Source organism: Poecilia formosa, unplaced genomic scaffold, assembly GCF_000485575.1.
Source record: "Poecilia formosa unplaced genomic scaffold, Poecilia_formosa-5.1.2 Scaffold167, whole genome shotgun sequence".
Taxonomy (NCBI): domain Eukaryota; kingdom Metazoa; phylum Chordata; class Actinopteri; order Cyprinodontiformes; family Poeciliidae; genus Poecilia; species Poecilia formosa.
The window spans coordinates 392,945-415,144 of NW_006800106.1; the positions used below are offsets into that span (position 1 = coordinate 392,945).

The 22,200-nt window shown below is 41.6% G+C and overlaps 1 protein-coding gene across 1 annotated transcript in view; it reads left to right on the forward strand.

Annotated features, from left to right (window-relative positions):
• Positions 1-22,200, forward strand: part of sema4c (sema domain, immunoglobulin domain (Ig), transmembrane domain (TM) and short cytoplasmic domain, (semaphorin) 4C) — a 154,376-nt gene that overhangs the window by 74,021 nt on the left and 58,155 nt on the right. The window contains exon 3 of the mRNA XM_007564708.2: positions 10,110-10,287. Within this exon, the coding sequence (XP_007564770.1) occupies positions 10,185-10,287 (103 nt within the window). The 5' untranslated portion in view covers positions 10,110-10,184. The remainder of the gene's footprint in view (positions 1-10,109; positions 10,288-22,200) is intronic.

Sequence of the window (22,200 nt, forward strand, 5' to 3'; positions counted from 1 at the left end):
ATGGATGACTACTCTTGTTAATGAGGGTAAATACTTATCAATATAGCCTTGGTAGCTAGTTTTTAAGCTAACAGGTGTTTATAATAGTCTTGGGAACTCCTTTAAATTTGCAAGATGTAGGTTTAAAATAACTATTCAAGTATTTTAGTTTGGTAGTTTGGATATTTTCTGTACTTCTCAAACAACTAAACTTGCCACCGTCGCATTCGAGCGCGTCTCTGCCGCTGCCGCCGCAAACCAAAAGCACAGATGGTCCTGCTGTTCGATCAGCTCACCGCCGGCCCATCCGGTTTCATCTGGCCCTGTGCTCCTCCTCCAGTGCTTTTCCCTGGGTTCGGGCAGGTGTTTGGCCCACAGACAGAGCCCAAATCAGATCCATTTCATCTGTAATCAGCTGGAGCCCCTGAGCACTGATGGAAGAGATCAGAGCTCCGATCAAAGAATTATAAAGCCGGCCACGCCTGGCCAGCCGACCGTAACAAGAAGAACAAGGCGGGTTGAAGTGCAGCCAGGGGAAGGAGCGGGGGCAAACTAGCCTACGCCACAGTGCTGACGTGGGGGGGATGAAAGGAGAGAAGATGGAAATTTTAAAGGCTTACAGGGTCTCCTAGGAGTGAGACATAAAAGAAGCTGAGAGAGGCAGTGAGGAAGGCTGAGATGTAACAATGTCAGCTCTCCTGGGGTTTATTTTTCCTGCTTTTTTATTGTTTTATTAAGACGTAAAAGACCAATAGAGTTGACTATTGTAATTTTTCCTCCGCTATAAATTACAACTGATGCTTTACGAAGCTTGTACGAATTCGTTTTAGTGAACCGTTTGTTAATTGCTTGCACGCACACACGCAGGAAATAAATCGCCCGGCCGCATGAAAATTGATGAGCGTCGCACACATTGATGATGGACGCTTTAGAGGAGGTTTCAAACTGTTTGCAGATGACAGAAACAAACTATTGGGTGTATCAGAGGGGCGCTGCATCTGTCACAATCACGCTCTCTTTTGCATTCATCTTCTACAGTCAGACCCCGGCTTTGATTCTCCAGTCTTTCATCTGTGCCAGCTCGACACCAGCAGACCACACAATCTGCCGGCAAACACACAAGGTCACAAGCAGGCAGGCCTTTAATGTCAGCTGGTCAGCATGAGGCTATTCATTTGCCCCCTTTATGTGGCGATCTGCCTCGCCAGATTTCTGGTGTTTGACGGTGCTTTAAAATACGCTACGAGGCTACGAATTTAAGGACACAGTCTTTTTGTGTTTATACTTCAAAATTGGTGGGAAAAAAACAAACATTGGAATTGGAATCTGGAAAAGTATCTCAGTTTAAGTCAAGTCAAGTAGTCAGAAACAAAGCAGTTCAAAACACTTTATATCATAAATGCACCATGCGGTCACCAATTGTGAAACAAGCAATAAACGTTACGTTTTGTCAATTCCGTCATTAAAATCATCAACAAACATAAAATATGTTGGTCAATGTTCCATATGCTAATAATCAGAGGGTTTTGAGCCTTGATTTAAAGGAACTCCTCTGTTTTGCTGATGTTTTTTCCAGATTTGTGGTGCATAGAATCTGAATGCTGCTTCTCCATGTTTGGTTCTGGATCAGTTGCTGCTGTCTGACTTTTTAGGCAGACCTGTGAAGACACTGTTGCAGTAACCAATGCGACTAAAGACAAACGCATGGATGAGTTCCTCTAGATCCTGGTGAAACATGACTAAACCTGGAAATGTTCTTCAGGTGATAAAAGTCCGACTTTGTAACTGTCTTTATGTGGCTCTGAAGGTTCAGGTCCAAGTTCATCACCACACCCAGATTTCAGGCCTGGTCATTGGTTTCTAGATGTAACAGCTGAAGTTGCGTGCTGACTCTAGACCGTTCCTGTTTGGGATCAAAGATAATAACTTCAGTTTTGCTTTTCTTTTAACGCAAAAAAACGTATTTATATATAGCTTTACACAGTTTTGCCACGTTTCAGTCTCCACCAGTATTTTTGTACCAGCACTCTGATGGCGCACAGTGTGGAATGTTTTTTTTTTTTTTTCCATCGTAAGTGGAGTGCTCATGTCGCCTCCATTAGCTTGTTGCTTTAAATGGAAAAAACACACACACAGCAACAGCTCTGTAGGAACAGTTAAAGAGGGGGCAAAAAAAACATCTTACTTTCCTCCAGTTTCATGCACGGCCCTAGAGATCCATATGAATAAATGAAAGGAAATAACAAGAAAATGCTGAGGCCCATGTTGACTTCCCTTCACTTAAAATCCCTCATGTCATCAATTTTTAAAAGAAGCTCTGTAACAAGATAGTTTTCTAGTCCAGCATCGGAGGTGCTTTGCTCCGGACTTGAACCGGCAACCTTTAAATCCGTACGTTGACGCATCGCCAGACAGCAAGCACACTCTCACACATTTGTATTCGAGGCACCTAGCCGGGGCTTTCATAAAACTCTTTCAGCTCTGATTTGAATCTTCAAAAATGAATTTTGATGGACCTCCAAGTTTTTAAAGGTTGATCTCTAACCAGAAGCTCTCGGCTGTGAAATTCATCGAACGGACTGCGTCACCTCTCGAGGCGCCTCTGTTGGTTCGCAGGCTCTCAGATAACATTTTGAACCTTTCAGAATGCATTTGAATCGTGGAAATGAAAACGGATGAACTGAGGTCACAAATTATCATTTTGCAATCAATCTTTCCATGAGGAAGAAGATTAGGTTTTAGACAATTTGTCACAAGTGCTCCGTTTGATAGCTTTTAAAAAACTGGACTGTGCTACAAATTAAACTTGTCTTTATCGGCTCCTTTTTTTTTTTTTCTTTTTAGTTTCAGCTGACATTTACTGCCAGTATGAAGGAGATAAACACTACAATTACAAACTGCTAACATCTCAAATAGCACTGATATTTTTATTTAACTTTTCTATTTGATTCCCCGTAAAATTACTATGATTGACAACTTTAGCAATTTATTCCGGCTTTCTAGTAGTCCTTTTTTTAGTTTTTCCAAAGACACTCATTTACTTTAAGTTTTCACAGTAGCCTCTTTTGTTAAGGGCATTCTGAAATTGAGCTAATTTCCCCTAGATGGTGTCAGTTCTTGCCAGTATTAACTAGTAAGAGGTGTACAAAGTTCTTAAGTCTGACAAAAGTTTAGCATTTCTGTATTTTTTTCTAGTGTCCTTCCTCCCTTCCTTGCTTGTGTCTTTCCTTCTTTGCTTTCTTTCTTTTCCAGTCTGCACATTCTTTCTTCCATCCTTGTTTACTTCCTTCCTCCCTTTCTTCCTTGTGTACTTCTTCCACATTCAGATGAACAGTTCTTATTATGCTTTGTTTTTGTTTTTTATATAACCTAAGTCAAGTATAATTAGCTACGATTAGTTGTTAGCATTCAGCTAATGGACAAAGAGAGTGGGAGTTTAGGAGCGGCACTCCTTTAGTTCCAGCACCAGAGCTGTCTGTATTTTTCATGACTAACATTTTCAAAGCAGACAAATTAAGCAAGTCGTTGTGTTGAAGTCTTTTGCCATCCAGCTGACTGGCAGCATACATCAACAGATGGGTAAGGGACAGTGCTTTGATACTTTTTGCTAACGCTAGTGATAAGACCAGGCATTTTCCTGTCATAAAAACTTATTTTAAAAGCATCAGTGTGACAGAAAATATTAGTGGTTTTTAGATTTTGTCAATGGTTTGGTATTGGGTGACCAAAACCGAGTCTTCTCCTAGAGCTAATGATGCTAACACAGAGAGCCTATAGCAGCTAGCTTGTGTCCCATTTCAGTATTTCAACTTAGCATGTTAAAATGCTAATATTTATCAGTGCCAGCAAACTAAAATCTAGGTTTACATATTAGTGAACAGATAAGAAGGGTTTGACTTGACTGAATAAGAGTACATAGAAAATGTAATTTTTTAAAGCATTTTGAGACTCAGGTTTTGCTTTCAAAGCAAACCGAAGAGGAAGATGGAAACTAATCTGGAGACAACTTGTTGTGAAAGCTAACTGCACAGTTGGAAAAGCCCCCAAAAGTATTTTTATTTTACTCACTCATGTGTGCTGGAATGAAAAATAAATAAATAGACCTAAGAAAAACATGCATTGCTAGCCTTAATTTAGCTGCTAGCCACAGGAGTTCTGTCTGGACCGCTTCATTGGACCAGTAACCCATCCTGGAGCGGCCAGCACTCAGCTGACATTTTTACAAGATTTTACCACTGTGAACAGTTTTTAATTATCATGTCATCATAGCATTTATTGTTTTTCTGTAACTTTTACCAACTTATTGGAGTTTTATTGGTGGATCATAAGTGCTTAGGTAGAGTTTGTGTGTGTGACGCAACACACATAAATCGAACGTCTCTTTTAGCCCTGTGATGGAACCTGCACAGGTACAGCAAACCTGAATAGGAATAAGTAGATACAGATACGAGACTTTTTAATCATTTCAGGGAATCCCTACCACTAATGAACAGTCTTCATTCAAGATGCTGCTCTGTTGTGTGTCCTTCTGGTTACAGAAACCCACTGTGAATAGTTGAAAATCACCTTTGGTCGTCTTCGGAAACCCAACACACATCCGACCATTAATGCGGCAACGCAGCTCCGGCTTTTCCTTTTTGTGATGATTTCAAAGTGAGGAGAACACACCATAAAAGTCCTTGAGGAGCTCTCAAACCCTTTTGTCCTGGAGGTGTGAAATTGTTTGATCCTGCTTGTTTGGTTCAGCTGAAACGGGCTTTGTGTGTTGCGGGGAGCTTTCATTGGTGTGCGCATTTCAAAACACAACCGGAGCAATAAGAGGCGGGAGGGGAAGGGAGAGGATACACATGGAGCTGTGAGGGAGCGGTAGGAAGGTAGGAAGGAAGGAAGAGCGCTGAGCTTCTGTGATTGTTAAGGGTAGATGAAGGGTGGGGAGGGGTAGCTGTCCGAGTGCATCCTGTCGTTCTGTGATTGAAAGTGTGTGTGCATTATTGAGGGCAGTTGCAGGTTAATGGACATTAAGTGTGTCCTGGTGTGATGTTCCGAGTGGAAGGGGATGTTAAATCCGCCCAGGCTCTGTGTAACCCGCCAAAGGTCAGAGGTGGAGGTGAAAAGGCGAACAAAGCCTGGAAAGACTAACAATCAGCAGTGACTGCAGCAGAGGACCCTGTCTGTTAGTTTCCGTGTGCTTGTCTCTACGTGTTTGGCTTCCAGGAAAGGTGAGGGACAGGAAGGCAGCAACAGAAACCAGACTGACATAGCAGCAATATAAAAAAAACAAAAAAAAAAACAAGGAGAAACAGACGACAGACAGATTGGGGTTGAAAACGTTCATCTCTTCCCGTTTTTTCCTTCCTTAACATCCGCTCGCTTAGAAACAATCCTGCGTCGCTTCTCCCCCTACAGGGATTCATCTGATCTCCAAACACGCGCCGACGCCTAACACACGCACAGCCAGAACCCACACGTGCTTTACACGAAGTGACAGAGGCGCGCAGGAGCCTCCGCGGCCTAATCAGAACATGTGGCCTATTTCTCTGTATGTTTTAATGAGCCCTCCATTGTGGAGTGGTGGAAGAAATTATTAGGCTGTTGTGTCTCGGCTCATTAGTTAAACCAGCCTCACCAACAACACCAGCAGCTAAGAGATGACTCGGATTGCGCCTGCAAAGTCATGCGACACCGCAGGACCTTAAAGAGGCCGCGGTGACAGACGGAGCAACTGTCTTAATTTGGTCTTCGGGGAAAAGCAAGACTCAATTCATCTTCCTATGACACGGCGAGGGGATTATAAGTGCTGGCACGATGGAAAGAAACCGAAAAATTCATCACAGGCTCCCCTGTTGCCCATAAAGTTCCTCGCAGATCTGCCTTGATGATTCAGTGAACGGTTTTATTTGCAAAGCGGTGTCAAATAAGGAGAGGCAATCCAAAAATGCTACTGCAGGTAGTTATTTGGTCTTATCGTTAATAGCTCAATTTCGTCTCCGCCGACGGCGGCGGCGCGCTGTTAGGGACGCTAAATCGTTCAGAATGAAGTGCAGAATTTACCAATACACTGTGGCGTATTTCTCTCAAAGAAACACCACCGCCTCCAGTGTACGATCTGAGCAGGGAACCATTATTATAGCGCCTTATATAAACACTCACAACCTTTCAATATTTCCACATTTTTTCATGTTAGTGTTTGTGGTGGGAGTTAATTGCAGGATCTGTAATTAAGCCATCGGAAAGAATCACATTTTAATTGAAAACTATATATAGTCAAAATAAGCATCTTAATTTGAAAACCCCTTTTGCTGCTATTATTCAATAAATAGACATAGGAGCTCAACAACAAAGATATTTATTGTTTTTTATGTTTTATTTAAGCTATTCAACCATCAGATTGGTGGAAAGTGCTTATTCTACTCACTCAGTTTTCAAGTGTTTCAGGAACTCGAGATAAAACTAATTTGAAAAAAATACTTCTTTAGAAATGTGGATGTTGCCGTCATTACTGCTGCATGTTTAGCATTGACATGCTATCTTAGCTTCACCGACTAACAGGCTAACTCCTTTTAGCACAACTTAAGTCTTTCCCAGTGTCACATTGGGTCAATTTTTGAAGCAAAATTTAGCCCCAAGTGAGGCAAGAGAAGCGTCTTTGTTAACCATCACTGTTATTTCTGCGGATGTGACTTTGTGCGTCAGACTTACGGTCATACCAGAAACAAATGAAAACGAAGGTTCTGGCAGAAACTTTTGTATATATAAAAAAAAAAAGTAGTGGAAATGAACATGTTAACACCACAGCTAAAACTACAGACGTTTTTGTTCCTTCTTGGGATTTATATGTGGTAGACCAACACAATATGTTACTTATTAGCACAGAGGATTGAAAATTGTTTTGTTTTTTTACAAAAAAAATCTGAAATCTGCAAACTGCATTCATCCCACTTTACTCTGATCCCCTTTATAAAGTTAAGTGCAGCCAATTGCCTTAAGAAGTCACTTAGTTAGTGAATCCAGTTTTCCTTTCTCAGTACCTTTCTAAACTCACACTCAGTTAAGAAAAGTTATGGATCATAGTAGCGAGTAAACATGCAGACAAACATCCATTTCTAGAAAGTACAAAGGCCCAAGTGGGCATGATGAGATCTAGAGTTTTTCTACAGACAAAACTTTCACTTTGCCCTGGAGCATTAGCATGCCGCTTCTTCACATGATCTACCCCTCCGGAAGACCTCCACGCTTTATTAGGTCCCTGCGTTAAGGCGAAGCAGCAGATGAAGAGGGAGGAGGCTTTTTCCTTCTCTTTGAACATCTTTTCCATCTCTCTGCTTTTCTCATCCCTTCACCGCTGCGTCTTCTCAATCCGTCCTCCGCTCACTCAAGCGTTTGCCCGGCAAGGCCATCAGCATCGATCCAATAAAGCTAGCAGCCCGCACTGCAAGGCTCGCAGAGCTTTCACCCAAATCCAGCGGTTTAAGCACGGTCGTTTAACGGCACGTCGACGCGATCTGATGCGGAGATGAAGAGGGGGGAGGAGGATTGGCGAGGGGAGAAAGGGAGGCTTCTCTCTCTGTCTCTTTTTTTTTGTTTTGTTTTTGTTTTAGCTCAAAAATATAATCAATACCCGCCTCACAGGTTGGGCGTAGGCACACAAACATGTTCGAACGCCCCCACACAACACAACACACACACACATTTCTGAATTTCAATTAACTCCCCTGCCAATCCACCAAAGAGAGTAAATGTTTGTTTTCCAGGGTCAAAATTTAATATTCACATGTGGGAATGGACGAGGAAAAGCGGGTTGGTCGGTTCAAATCCACGTACTGATTCTGTGCTTCCTGTTTGTTTTTTTGTTTTTTTTCTAGTTAAAGTCTGACGTTTGCCTGTCCAAAAAGTAAAGCACCCCCTTCAGTGATCTCCTACTGTCAGAAACGTCATTTAACTTAGTGAGCAGGTGCAGAGAGAGGGGGGGAAGCTTACAGGTGGCGCGTCATGTTTAAGACATTCGTTTCCTAACTCAGGTCTGAGCAAGGTTGTTTTTCCTATACGTTTTAGGAATTTATATGCCACTATAATAGAAGAAGAATTCATTTGAAGGCTTTTTGTCTAAATTGATCTGCATCTGTGTCCCGTACGTAAGCTTCTGAGACGTCCATCTCTGAGGTTTCTGCCGCAGTTTAAGTGGAAGTGAAGCAAACAGGCTTTTTCGTGCGGTGCCTCAGCACTTAAAAGTGACATTTAAAAGTGAGTTTGTCAGATAAATACAGGCTTCTCCATGAACAGTTTTGCTACTTTATACTTAGTTGCAGTCCTAAGTGGTTGCAGTGGATGGAATATTCCTCCTTTTAGGACCTCGGTGCACTTTAAACAAAGTGGTGCAATTACGAAAGATGGCTTTTTTAGAAAGTTCTTATGTGCTTTTTGAAGTCTTACGAGTTTTACGATAAAAATCTGCCGATTTGTTCTCCATGTCTTAAAAAACAGAATCGTTTTCTAAATACTTCTCAATACAACTCAACATAAGCAGCTACAGGAGTCTGTGACGTTGTATTCGGGGCGCACCGATTGCCGATTTTTATGCAGCCTGACTTCAGATTTGTGCTGGTACCAATTTGTTTTTGTCTGAAAAGCCACTAAATATTGCGACAAAAAGTGCTAAGTTGGCAACAGTGGTTTAACTATTAATAACAGGGGGGATAACAGGGCTGATTTACACACTTTTGCGGAGGTAGATAAAATAGGCAGATAAAATCGTTTTATCATGTAAGTGTTAGCTGATTGACGAGATCCAATCTCCAAAAAAAAAAATTAAGGAAATTGGGGTTGATTTATCATTCATTCATTGTGTCACATTAATTCCAAAAAATGATGTTTAAAAAAAACTAAATTGTCTGTATTGTCAGGATTGTTAGTTTAACTAGTTTGGCCACTGTTCAATGAAAGCATTGAACAGTGGCTAAATATCAATAAATTTTATATGATAACTCTGTGTGCAGTACAGCGGGGTCACACTGCGATTTAACGCTTTTATGGTTTTGTGTGTGTATGTATGTGGTTTCGGGAACTAATGGTCTGACGGGACACCATTCCTTGCCTCTGCACTGTCTATCTGTGCTGCCATGGTCCTCCTGAGTGTTGTGCTAAAGCTGTGGGGGTTTGGATGCAGTTACTGTGTGCAAATTAGTGATGCATGTACTTCTTTGTGCGACTGGTGTCCTAAAGAAGCACATGGGAATGTTTTCCAAGAGCAGGATTTGTGTTTGTGGGACTATTGTCGCTCTTCCATGCAGTCATAGCCATACAGTTACCTAAAAAAGAAGTAATTCATAGCAATTCAGTGGGAAATAAAGGGCTAATTAATTATTAGGACTGAATCAGTGAGAAAATTGTGAATATTAATGCAGATTTTTTCTCGTATTTTTAGTAATTTAACTTCCTGTCTGCTCTTACCCCACCTCCGCCTCGTCTCCCTCACAGCGCCCTGTAACAAGCCGCTCACCCCGAGCCGTCATTAGGCCGTAATGCCGCCTTCTAGCAGCACTTTTTGACATGTTCATTAGATATAAACCAATTCATTTACAACACCGTTCTATTGGATTGTCCTTGCCTCGACATTCATCTCCTGACACGTTGGTGTTTGATGCGTTGCCAGTGCCAATTAACTTTGATAACTCAGCTCTAGCTTAATATACCGCTGCTGAATTGGCCTTACAAGAGTGCAGCAATAAGCTGTTTTTTTGAGTGCCGATAGCTAGATTATCGCTCAACATGAGGGAGTGGTGGGGAGAACTTTTCCTGCGTGATTTCCCCGGCCAAAACTTCTTTGAATGTTGTAGTTTGTTTGTCTTGGCAGGGAAGCACAAACATGGAAGCGCATTACGAGTGTCCTTTCAAGCAGTTACATCCTTCACTTCTGGTTTACTCTTCTGTTGAGTTTTATAGGGTCTGTTTTAAAACAGGAGGAATTTATCTTTCTTCCCAGCTTGAATTTGTGTTCTGTCCGTCCTCTTGAAAAACGCAAATGGCGTAAAAGCCACTCCCACATAGGGGCTTCTGATATACAACCAAGGCAATAAAGGAAGTAAATAGCAGCTCCCATCTGATGTGTTGTTGTGGTCTCCGTCTGTCTACAGCAGCCCGCCGACTCGTCCGTCCCTCTGTCCATCACCGAGCCACAGGTCCAGCAAACCGGAGCTGACTCGGCAGCCATGGGTGGGACGAGGGTCTTACTCCTGATGTTGCTGGTTGGATGGGAAAGGTCAGCGGCGCTTAACTGGAACCCAGTCCCTCGCAAGACCGTTCGATACCAAGGTGAGTGAGCTTACAGATGTTAAAATCCCCGCTGACTCCAATATTAGATTTATTTTGGAATTGGAGGTTTACGTTTACTCAGGCCTTGAATGTCTTCAAAGTTTGACTTTATTCCAGTCAATGGAAAACTGACTACATGAAGACGTGCTGATTATCCCAAGGACACACACGTCTCAGTGAGCTCACATGTCATTGAAAAGTTTTGTTTTTGTTTTGCCTCTTATGATGACATATTAATTGTGGCATGTAGCTAATGAAAATCTCCTTTTTTTGGAGTCTGTGCTCTTCAGTTAATGATTAACCGATTACAAAATAATTACATCAATAATTGATCCATCACGATTAATCCAATGAATCGTTTCAGCCCTAATTTACATATAAAGAAGTAGTTAATTTTTTTTTAACTGGCTGCTAGTAATCATGGGTTCCTCAGACATGACATATGTGCCTGATTGTTGTGATGATCTTCAAAACAATACCTCATTAATTTACTCAGGACCTCTAAAGCTTGGTGTTTTACAACGTCAAAATTTAGCTGAATTTTGACAGAGCTCCATAAATCTTGGACGACTGGAATATAAAACCATAAAAGTTTTGTCCCTTAGACGTAAAGTGTATAGAAGCTGAGGATAACTCAAGACACAAAAGCTGTGTCTGCTATGATAGCAGGGATGAGATTCCCTCATCCCTGCTATCATATTAAAAGTTTGTGCTAAAAGAAATCAAATAGCGGGAGCGTACCCTGAGAGTTACTGGGCTGACTTATTGAATTAGGAGAATCCTCCATCTCGCCACTGGGCTGATCCATGCATCTGACTCAACACTCATAATCACACAGCGGTGTTCCATTACAGCAAACCAGGAAACTTTCTCCATTATGTCGGAGGTGGATGGTTTCAGGCCTTTGATAAAGAGGCTGGCATCGACCCTCCATAAGACAATACATCAGTCTAATCCTGCACTCCGCTGCGTTCACACTCTTTATCTCAGCCCTTCTCTGCAGCCACATTTCGGCGTTCTTTGCTGAACAATGCCAATTGTTGCAAGCTGTATAAAAAGTCCTCTTTTTTTTTAATCCTTCCACAGGAGAAGTGCTGCCTTCTCTCTCTCTCTGTCTCTCTCTCCTGGGGATTAGGCAAAGAGAATGGAAAGAATATAGGGAAAAGGCTATACTTTTCTCACCTCTCTGTTGCACCTATCCCACCTTTTTATCCCGTATCTATTCCTTCTTTTTCAGCTCTCCGCTCTGTGTCTTTATGCACTTTTTCCTTTGTCTGCAGTGGCTTTTTTTTTTATTCCGAATGAACCTGAAATCCTCTCATGGCATTTTCACAGAGAGCTCCGGTTTCACCTGTACTCACAGAGCAGTGGGGTGAATTCAAAACCTTTCTCGTGCCACTACCAGCCACTCATGAAATCCTTTACTTTCTTCTTCTTTTTCTTCGTCTTTTTCCTTTTTTTTTCTTCTCACAGCCGTGTTCCTTTAGCACAAGGATTTATTTGACAGTCCTCTGCAGTGTTGTGGTTGGAGGAGAGAGAGAAAAAAGTAAAAAAGGGAATGAGAGAGATCGAGTGAGGGTGCGGGGGGGAAAACAATCAACAGGGTGTTGAGAGTTTGCGGTAAAAACTCTCCATCGTAACAAAGAAAAGTCAGCGTTGGCATACACACAGTGGGCCGGCTCTTTTTAGCCAGCGTGGACTTATAAAAACGATTGAGGCCCAGTGGGGAAAACAATGACACACTCGCTCAACGTTGCGTATGGAAGGAATCGATGCAAACACGCTACAAAGACGACAAACAGGCTACATGCATTTTGATACGGCTTAAAGTTGATCATGTGTTTGTGGTGTTATGACCAACATATTTCAACTGCTGCCGATAGGATCCAAATCATCTCCCTTCAGTGCTTCGTTTGGGATTTCTCCCATTCACTTGGATTGTCACCGGTAGAATTTCAACTGGGCCAATCAGCAAACAGAAGGAGAAGTTGTGAATGATGACATTGATTTTCTGCAATGTTTTAGAATTGTAGTCTGCCTGTAGCTTTAGCAACGGCCACGGAGGAAGTGAAAGAAGCCGCTCAGTCCGCGTTAAACACACTTCCAAATATTTAATTAACATTAACAGATATATAGTTTGACCCTGCACTTCTCTCTTTGCAGTGGAGAGTGGTTGATTGTAGCGCAGCCATTTCTGGTAAGCTGCATAGCGTCAAGTTGGCGCCTCGCAGTCGTCACAGGTAAATGTTAGTGATTAACCTTTAGCAAGCAACGTGTTCAGAAGCAAAGTGTAGAACAGGGGGCTGCTTTTTTACCAGGCTAGTTCTCTACGTGTGATAATTGTGGTTTAACTTTCCTCGCTTTTGAGTACAGCTCTGCTTATTGACCAATTAAAAACCCCTCGTCACAAAACCCTTTTTATGCTCCACTGCAATTTCGCCTGGTAAAAGATTTCTAACTCTGGCTGGTGTGAGGTGGAAACAAGTGGGATTATCCGTACCCGCCGACTGATTTCTCCAGAGACTGAGTGCTGGGTTAACTGACTGATATGGATGAGTTCCACCTACAGTGCTGAGGAGGAGTTATTAGGAAGACAAAATAGTGAAGGGGAAAAAAAAGAAACTGTAGGGGAATGGAGGAATGGAGAGCAAGACGAAAAGAGAGAAAAGATGGATTTTTTATTTTATTTTTTTGAAAGGAAGCTCGACGGAATGAGTGCTGGAGAAACTCAACTCCAGTCAGATTACAGAGAGAGGGAAGCACACACACACACACACAGTGGGTCTTTCACCTTTTGTTGCATTTTGAGCTGCAGAATCACCATGAAGTGTTCATAGCAATGCACGTCTTTGCGCATAAGACATGCTGCAAGAAGGAAAACAAGTGTGATAGAATACGAGGCTGTGTGTGTGTGTGTGTGTGTGTGTGTGTGTGTGAGAGAGAGAGAGAGAGAGGGTGTGTAGCTGTGAATCTGTCCATCTAATCCATCTCTGTTTATATGTGTGTGTGGACGTGTGTACTGCTTAGGCTGGCAGTCTGAGGGATTTGGGGCTCCTGGCGGTACAGGAGGCGTGCATGAACAGGGCGGGGTCACGCCGGGGCAGAGATGGTTGAAAAGATAATATTTACTCCCACCCACCACTTCCATTCCTGCCCCCACCCTGCAATTACATGAGGCTTACATGGGCACGCAGAAGAAGAAACACAAACATCCTCTCTTCTATCTGTTCGCCTTTTTTTTTCTCCTCAGCTCGTCTTTCCTCTCTTTTTACTTCTTTAAAACTCACATGTTAACAGCTTCTCCCCCCTCCAGCGCATTTGTCAAGTGAAAATAAATCCCTTTCGGCTTTGAATGAGACATTTTCTGCGCACACGTTATATACGGCAGCTTGTAGAGCTGCTAATGAGGGCTGTAAATTTACATACCCTCGATTCCTTCCTCATGCTCTCCTCACTCTAATCACTGACAAAGAGTATATTTTAAGATTTTCAGTTATATCTCACTGTCTCTGTGTAGTTTTGATTCTTCCCTTTCACAAGGATATTTTTGTCACTCTTACACAGCGACATGGTGTCATTTTACATCTTTAAAAGCAGCCTGGTATAGCTGTAGCAGAGCCAAACATTTTAAAACACTACATTATTACAAAATAATTTCTTTGCAAGCTTCATAAAATTGGAATATACTTAGGGCAATTAGAACTTGTTTTTTCGCTTTGCCTTTAAGCAATCTGTGAGTATTTAAAGCAGCAGGGCTACGAGTCATAAAGCCCAACAGTGTCACTATCCAACCACATCACACAAAGAAATAAAAGGCATTCGCGACGCAGTCTAAATTCATAAGCAAGATCCAAAACAATGAAACCTCTTTTAATCAACAGTGAGTCTTAAGCTTAGCTATGAAATCCCACATCAAGATGACCAAAGAAATGACATCCACGCTTCTAAATCCCAACAGCGAGCCATTGGAGACTTTTAGCTCATAATTTTATGCAACATCTAGGAGTTGCTCAAATTAAAACCAGCACTAAAACTACTTGATCTCAAAGCAATGACTCCATCAGTATGTTTGGGACTTAAATAAACTAAAGTTGAATAGAGGTGGTGTTAGCTTACATTAGCTAGCCACAGAGGGTTCATGCTATTACCTTTGGGACTGCAATAAACTAAAGTTTAGTAGCGATGCTCTTAGCTTACATTAGCTAGCCACAGAGGGTTCATGCTATTACCTTTGGGACTGCAATAAACTAAAGTTTAGTAGCGATGCTCTTAGCTTATATTAGCTAGCCACACAAGATTCATGCTAAGACCTTCAAATAAACTAAAGTTGAGTCACAATGCTGTTAGCTTATATTATCTAACCTCGGAGGATTAAGGCTAATACCCGTGGTCTGCTCTGCCTTTCGTTTCTCATATGAAAACATTTCCATGTTTACTTTACTATTGTTGTTTGTTTTATTTTTTCTCATGTTGTGTAGGTGTTGTCATTTTTTTTTAACAAGTTTACATCTAAAAATTTTACAGACCCGTCTGTCAAGTAGGTTTTTTAGCATGAGCTGTACAGTAAAGAACGTTTACAAGAGAAGCATCGACTGAATTCAGACTGAGTTGCCACATTGGCTTTAACTCTCAAGACACACAGCGCTCGTGAAGAGCTGGGATTTGACATTTCACCAGTTAAACTTAAACAACAAAGTATTGCAGCCAGTAAACAGATGTAAACAGATGTTTGTAAGCGTTAGCTTATATTGTGTGTAAAATCCCAGTAAAATGAAGAATTAGTGGTTTTCAGGGAGGTCTACAATCCTACATGTCTGCCTTAGGTTTTAATGGCATAGGAAGAAACCCAGATTTGAGTATAAAACAGTAAAACACAATTTAAACTGGGATTACACACACACACACACGTACACACACATGCACACACACACACACACACACACACACCCTCCTCTGAGAGTCAGCACAATGACAGCGGCTAGCGAGCCAAAACTAAAGTATGACAAAACTCAACAGCTGTGTGGTCAACAATGAGAGGAAGAAAAGAAAGAGGAAGAGCAGCAAAACAAGTAGGAGAACTGTGAGAAGTTTGACCCTCAGTTTGTAAAACATGGAGGTATTTGATCCAGCAAATGATTACTGGGTCTTTTTTTTTTAAAGAAGAACCAATGCTAACGTTTGCCTCTTGAGTTAGAAAAAGGAATGATAGAATCGGTGTTGGAGATAGAAAAGAAATGCAATTTAGAAAGAGAGCGCAATAAGGGCTGGTCCTCTGACCTCCAGAAACCTTTTTCCCTCTCTTTCAACCGTTATTTTTTATTTTTTTCCCTCCTGTTCTCCGTCTCTCTTGCCCTATCTACCAAAACCCTCCAATTACTGTAATGAGTGGTTAAGATCGAGGCGGAGGAGGAGGCGCAGAGAGGCTGTGCGTGACTGGGAGAATAGATGTGCGAGAGGCAGACGGGGGATGGAAGGAGGAGATTCATCACTGCTTTTATCTGCTATGATTGTCCCTCACCCCCCACCGTCCCTCCCTCCCTGCCCCATGCTGATTGGTCAGTGAAGATTAACAGCTGGGACCACGAGTCTTGACCCGCAGTGCTCTTTGTTGTCACTCCAACTTTGAGAACGTGGATGTCTGGGCAAGTGAAGCTTGAAGTGAAAATGCCACTGCGAGGCCGCTCTTATCCAAACCACCTTTTAGCGTCGGCTGTCTCACGGTCTAATTAATGCGCCGGAAGGCCGTCGTCAGCGCTGCGGCCCCGTGACTCACGCAAAACAAGCAGCGCAATAATAAAAAAACGCAGCGCTCTGGGATGCCGTTTGTGCGCGAGGGTTATTTCAGACTAGGAATTACTGCGAGAGCAGAAAATACAATGTATAAAAAGACAAATCACAGTGTCTGATGTCGAATCAAGACTAAACCTGTAATGTTTTATGTCCGTCTGGATTACCAAAAGAGTTTATAGTTCCTAAAAGTAATCTGGCACGTTTTATATATATATATATATATATATATACACACACACATACATACATACGCACACACACACAAACACATATGCACCCTGCTGTTATTTGCTGGACTGTCTCAGGGGCCTCCTTGCACAACCTACACCTTGGGTCTTGTCTGGTGTGATAGACACCAGAGCAATAGAGGCTCAGATATATATGTGTGTGTGTGTGTGTGTGTGTGTGTTTTTTTAAAAGAAATTTAGAAAGCCCATATGATGATGTCATTACTTTGTAATGACATCATCATTTACAACTGACCTGATAGGTCAGTTGTAAATAGTTAATTGGTGTGAATCCATTGTCAAACTAAACGTCTGCTAATTTCGAAGTTGATTAATCGTTTAAATAAAAATAAATCGACTCCAAAGAAAAACTAGAGCTGCAATGGAGACAGAAATGTACAAAAAATCAAAACATTTTACAATTAAGATAATAAAAAAATCCACTTTTATCTGTAAACATATTCTACCCAGAACTCCTCATGTGTTTCTGCTTCACCTGGTTCAAATTCTGCAGAAAATAAAATCTCCTACTAAGCACCTTTTGCTGTCTAATGAATTTATAATGTAAAAATTAATCAATGAATTGATAAATGATCAAGCATACACTAAAAGAATGTGATGTTATTGCATTCTAGGCAAAAAATAAAACATTCTTTTTTGAAGTGGAAATTATTTGTTTATTTGCAACTTTTGATGTATTTCTAATGTATAAAAGAAGATTTAAGTAGTTAAAGAAAAAATCTGCGCGATGTGGCAATGTTTTTATTTGATTAATTGTGTGAATAATCGATTGCTAAAATAATCGTTACTTGCAGGACAGTTGTGAGAAAACCGAGTGACATCTGGGAAGATAAAGAACTGTGGAGCCTCTTCTAGCCAGGTTCATCTCTGTGTATTGTGTATAAATGAACGCAGCTGCCACTTTCATGTTCAAACGACCTCTTGAGGATCCTGGCTGAAGCTGGTAAAAAAAAAGTGAGCCAGAGTTGGTTGGGAAAGACTTTATGCTGTGAAGATAACCTCCAGCTGTGCGGATCAGGGTTGGACGCATCGGGTTTTGTGGCTGCTTTGCTGTGGTACTAAGTGGTGAACTTTGCAACATAGATGACATAATGAGGAAAGAACATTATCTGGAAATGCTGCAACATATTGAACATTTCAAAACATCAGCCAGGAAGTTGGAGCTTGGACACAATGTGGCTTCAGAACAACAAAGCGAGTCCGGATCTGAGTCCTATAAAAAAATGAATTATGGGCAGAGCTGCTGAAAGACTTGATCCGGCTACGTCAGTTTTGTCACTTCTGCATCTGAAGAAAATGAAGAATTAGAATTCTGACTTTTCCTTTTCAAAATTCCTGATGACGCATAACAAGTTAAACAATTAGAGTTTTGAGAAAAATCTGAATAAAAAAAAAAGACTGAATTATGAGATGAAAATTTCAATTTCTGTGATTAAAGTGAGATTTTGCGTTCTCAGTCCTGAAAAAATATGAGACTGACTGATGGAGGTTCACCTATTAGCTGAACAAACAACTCCAAACATGATTTTGCATTTCAGATTTCTGAGATTAAAGTCAGAATTCTGAAAAAATACATATATTCCAAATTCCGAGAAAAAAAAAATCTGAATTCTTTTTATTTCTTTTAGTGGTTTTAATCTTCTTCCATACTAATCCTAATGGACCAACAACAAAAATGTCTCGTCTGAATTAAATTCAGGCAGTGAAAAATGCTTTTTGTGGTTCTATTGGCCTTTACTTAACACTGTGTGAACAGGAATGAGGGGAAGACATCCAGCGAACGCCTCGGGGCCAGGAATCGAACCGGCTACAACTGCAGCCTCTGTATGTGGTGCATCAGCTCCACCGCTGAGCCGTTTGGCTTTTCAAGACGTTTTACTCACAATATTAAAATGTCTGGTTTCATCTAGCGTATAGAAGTCTGTCTCTGTGAGCCTGAACTGCAGCAGCCAGGTTGGTTTGGCTAAAGCTCAGCTGTCAAAAGGAATCCAATAAATGAACTCTGCTCCAAATAAACAACACAAAATTTGGCTTTTAAATGTTTTTCCTCTCCATCTGATTATCTTTTGGTACTTAGTGCTGCTCCCACTCTCCACCATCTAGTTTAACACTACCTTGTATATAAAGTGAGTGTTTGTTGGAATTCATTTGTATGACAGGCAGAGATGCTGCTTTGAAAAAGCTGTGACTTAAAAACAACTTCTTTTGTGTGTGTGTGTGTGTGTGTGTGTGTGTGTGTGTGTGTGTGTGTGTGTGTGTGCGTGCGTGCGTGCGCGCGTGCGTGCGTGTGTGTGTGCACTTGGTGCGACTCGCAGCAGCAGTGGAGATGATGCGTTCAGGTGAAGGAAACTCTTTTGTCAAGTTGACAGCTTTCCAATTATGCCATCACAACTGTAACACTGACTGTTCAGTAAAACATGTGGAGGATTGTTGTTCTCAGCTGCTTTCATCTCATCCCCGCTTATGTTTTACACTGTCACCGTGGAACTGGGATGCTAATGTGGATTGGTGTGGAGTTCTCGGAAGGCCGTGACGTTTCGGAGGATTTAAGTGATGCATCTCCATGATTAATGACTAAATTTGCTTCTGTTATCAGACTAAAGAGGGACAAACTAGTGGCTATTGTCGGAAGAAAGGACTAAGAAGACCTGTTTGCATGCAAAACGCTGTTTGAGAGGCAGAGGCAGTAGAATTACTGTGAAACCATGGGAACAGGAGTCCTGAAAATGCTAAATTTGAGACTGACTGATGCTCAACTTATAGCTGGACAATCCTAAACATGAATCTGTATCATGATTTCACATATAGAAATATGGCTCAGTTAAAGTTCAGACCAAGTCTAACCATTGCCTTGCAGTTCAATTCTGTTAGATTCTCGTCTCCATTCAGTCCCGCTTTGGAGATTTCATTTCATTAAGTTCAATTTCTCTGGCTGAATTGCAAACTGGGCCAATCAGTGAACAGAAGGTGTTGGTGTGAACGATGATATTGATATGAAATTGTAGTTCGATTGTAGTGAACAAAGCAGTTCAGCTTCTAAAATATTGAGCAACTACAGTCGGAGCAAGTGAAATGTTTAAGAAATTTTGTTGTGGTGGCCCTTCTCTCTACAGGATTGTTTACAGCGTACGCAATTTCTGGCTATCTTGTCTCTTATCTGTTATCTTATTTTGATATGGTAAAAACCAAAAGTAGTTTTTTTTTGCTCCTGAAACTTTCTAGGCAGAAGTAGAATACTAAGCTAATTGTGTTTTGTTTTTGTTTTTTGTCACATCATGCTTTATATTCTACTAGAGCTGTTTTTATGTTCCTTTTAAGAATCTTAGTTAAATAAAATGGACCTTGAAGTCTCAGGTATATAACTCTGCCATGAAGCAAGCCAAAGTGGTTAGTAATATACATATTTTCTTGAAATATATTATCTTCAGTAATATATAAGGCTAATGTACCAGCTTGTGTTTATTTCTTATTTTTTGTGCACTTTAGTTCACATCAGTTAAAGGTTCTAGTCTCGCATCCAATCAATGGGCCTCATAAATGTAACAAACCCAAATTCACAGCTTATATTTTATAATCCAAGATTAAATGCAACACATTACGGAGTAAAGTGCTTAAAGAAATCCTCTGCATTCTTTCTGCAGATAGATGACTAAACTAAACACCAGTGCTCTGGTACTAAGGGTTCTTAAAAGTCAGGGTTTTTTTTTTTTTTTTTTTTTTTTTTTTTAACAGGGAGATGCTGAAAAACGATCCACAGCTGTGCCACAAACACAGTCATGGATGGTTGTCAAGAACTGATTTAAGAAGCTCATCCGATTTCCTGGCGATGTGAGCGTTATTCATCATGCCCCTGTGACCTTTTTCTTTTTTTCTCTCCCCCCCCCTTCGAGACGTCTCCGTGTTATTCGGCACCATGACCGTCCTGTTCCGGTGTGTTACATTCAGTAAGAGGATTTGACACAGTTTTGAACATCAGTTCTCGACTTATACCAGACGAGACTTGTAATTCGCAGGCCGTGTATTTCTGAATCCGTTTGGGGGATCGTTGAAGCGAGGGGATTGGCGTTTTCTATCTCGTGGCCGGCCTGTTGCGAGAAGATGGAAGTGGACGGGGAAGAAATCATTTTCGCCGAGTGGTGCGTAGGAGAGGGCGGAGGAGAAGGGGAAAATGTTTTTTGTTGTCCGACTGCATCTTTAACCCGAACGTGATTGGGAAGAGAAGAATCCGGAAGAATTGTAGGCTTCTTTTAAAGGGGCAATATCGTGTAAAACTGACTGCCTTGAGCTTTACATCGTGTTCACATGTTATTCCCTCATCAGAAACACACCTGTTGTGTTGTTTTGGATTCTTTCATGCATGTTTGAGAAATCCTTTAATCTCCCGTGGCAACTGTTCAGCTGTGCAAAAGGCCTGGATGGACCTAGCCCCACCTCAGAGGATGAAGCTCCAAGCTTTCAAGATTCTGCCTCACAGAGCGCTCCTACCCCATGACTCTGCCACTCAGCTCCTTCAGACTAGCCGGCAGAAATTAGGAGAAACACCTGATTGAACAGTTCTCAACTGGGATTACAAGCACCACTTCAGGGAAAGTTTTGAAATCAGGGAACAGTGATTTCAAAACTCATTTTATGAGCTCCTTCTCAGTGACATGCTGATAAAAACATAGTTAAAGGGTTAATAGAGGAGCCATGTTGTGATGACATCCTGGAGGTAGAGTGTTGGGAAAGAGCAGGACTTTCTTAAAGAAACAGAGGCCCAATTTCAAGGTGTTAAGTTGCGAAATCAAATTTATTTTAAGTCATGTTTGATATATACAGCATTTTTATAACAACTGGAGGCAACATAGTGACTTGATTGAACTAAGAAATGATTGCATGTGGCTGGAAAATACATCATGCCGCCCTTTTAACATCGCCTTGCGATGTTTCATCACCCTGCTACTCAGTCCAGCTGGTTCTTTCAAGAATGCTTCACCACCAATGGTGTGCTGGGAAAAAACCTCACTCGTTGCATCAACCAGCTTCTGGCTTGTTCTTCTTGTTGTGGGTTTTATTCCCAACCCCCAATTCCATCCCCATCCAGCCCAACTTTTAGTTCACCCCGCACGCCACACCCCTCATCCTTTCATCTTCTTCTAGAACCCCCCGCCGGCCCCATAAATCCCAGAAACCATCTCCTCCGTGGGGTCACTTGTTCCCTTGCTAGTTTATTCATCTTTTACCACATCCTCTGTTCCTCAAACTTGTTAAATTCAGTTTCTTCATGAGCATGACTGTTCCTTAAGTGCAGCAATACCAACGCAGCGGCAAAAATTACCGGGAGGTGTCAAGCCTCTTTAAGATGCACACAAGAGTTTGTTTAAACCAAGCAGAGAAAAACAGAATCCTGACAATAGGTACTTATGCAAAAAGCCCGAGGTATGTATACCTTTCTCTTTCTTGTTTCCGTCTCTGTGCTCCCATTCTGTCGTACATCTTCCTTTTCATTGAACTTCTCCAAGAGACTAAAACTTGTACATCAACGTGGGAGTGTGTTTGTCTTTGTGCTTTCTGATTTTATTTTTTATTTTATTTTTTTACCCCCCTCCTCAGAGACAGTCTAGATGAGCTACGGGTGAAATACAACGCTTCGCCCGCACTGCTGCACAACGTCCTCTCTCCTGCCTTCTGTCTGTCTGCCTCGGTTCGTTCAGTGTTCATCTACGCTTCAAAGCGCGCCCTAAAACAGGCCTTTAATCATAGTTTCGGTGTGCGAGTGGCTCGGCGGTTAGAAGCTATAAGAGGAGGCTGGGTTGTATTTATAGCAGGCAGAGAGAAGGGAGGGCGAGGTCCGGACCGAGAGCCGGCCGTGAAGCAACAGGCGGCGGGCGTCTGT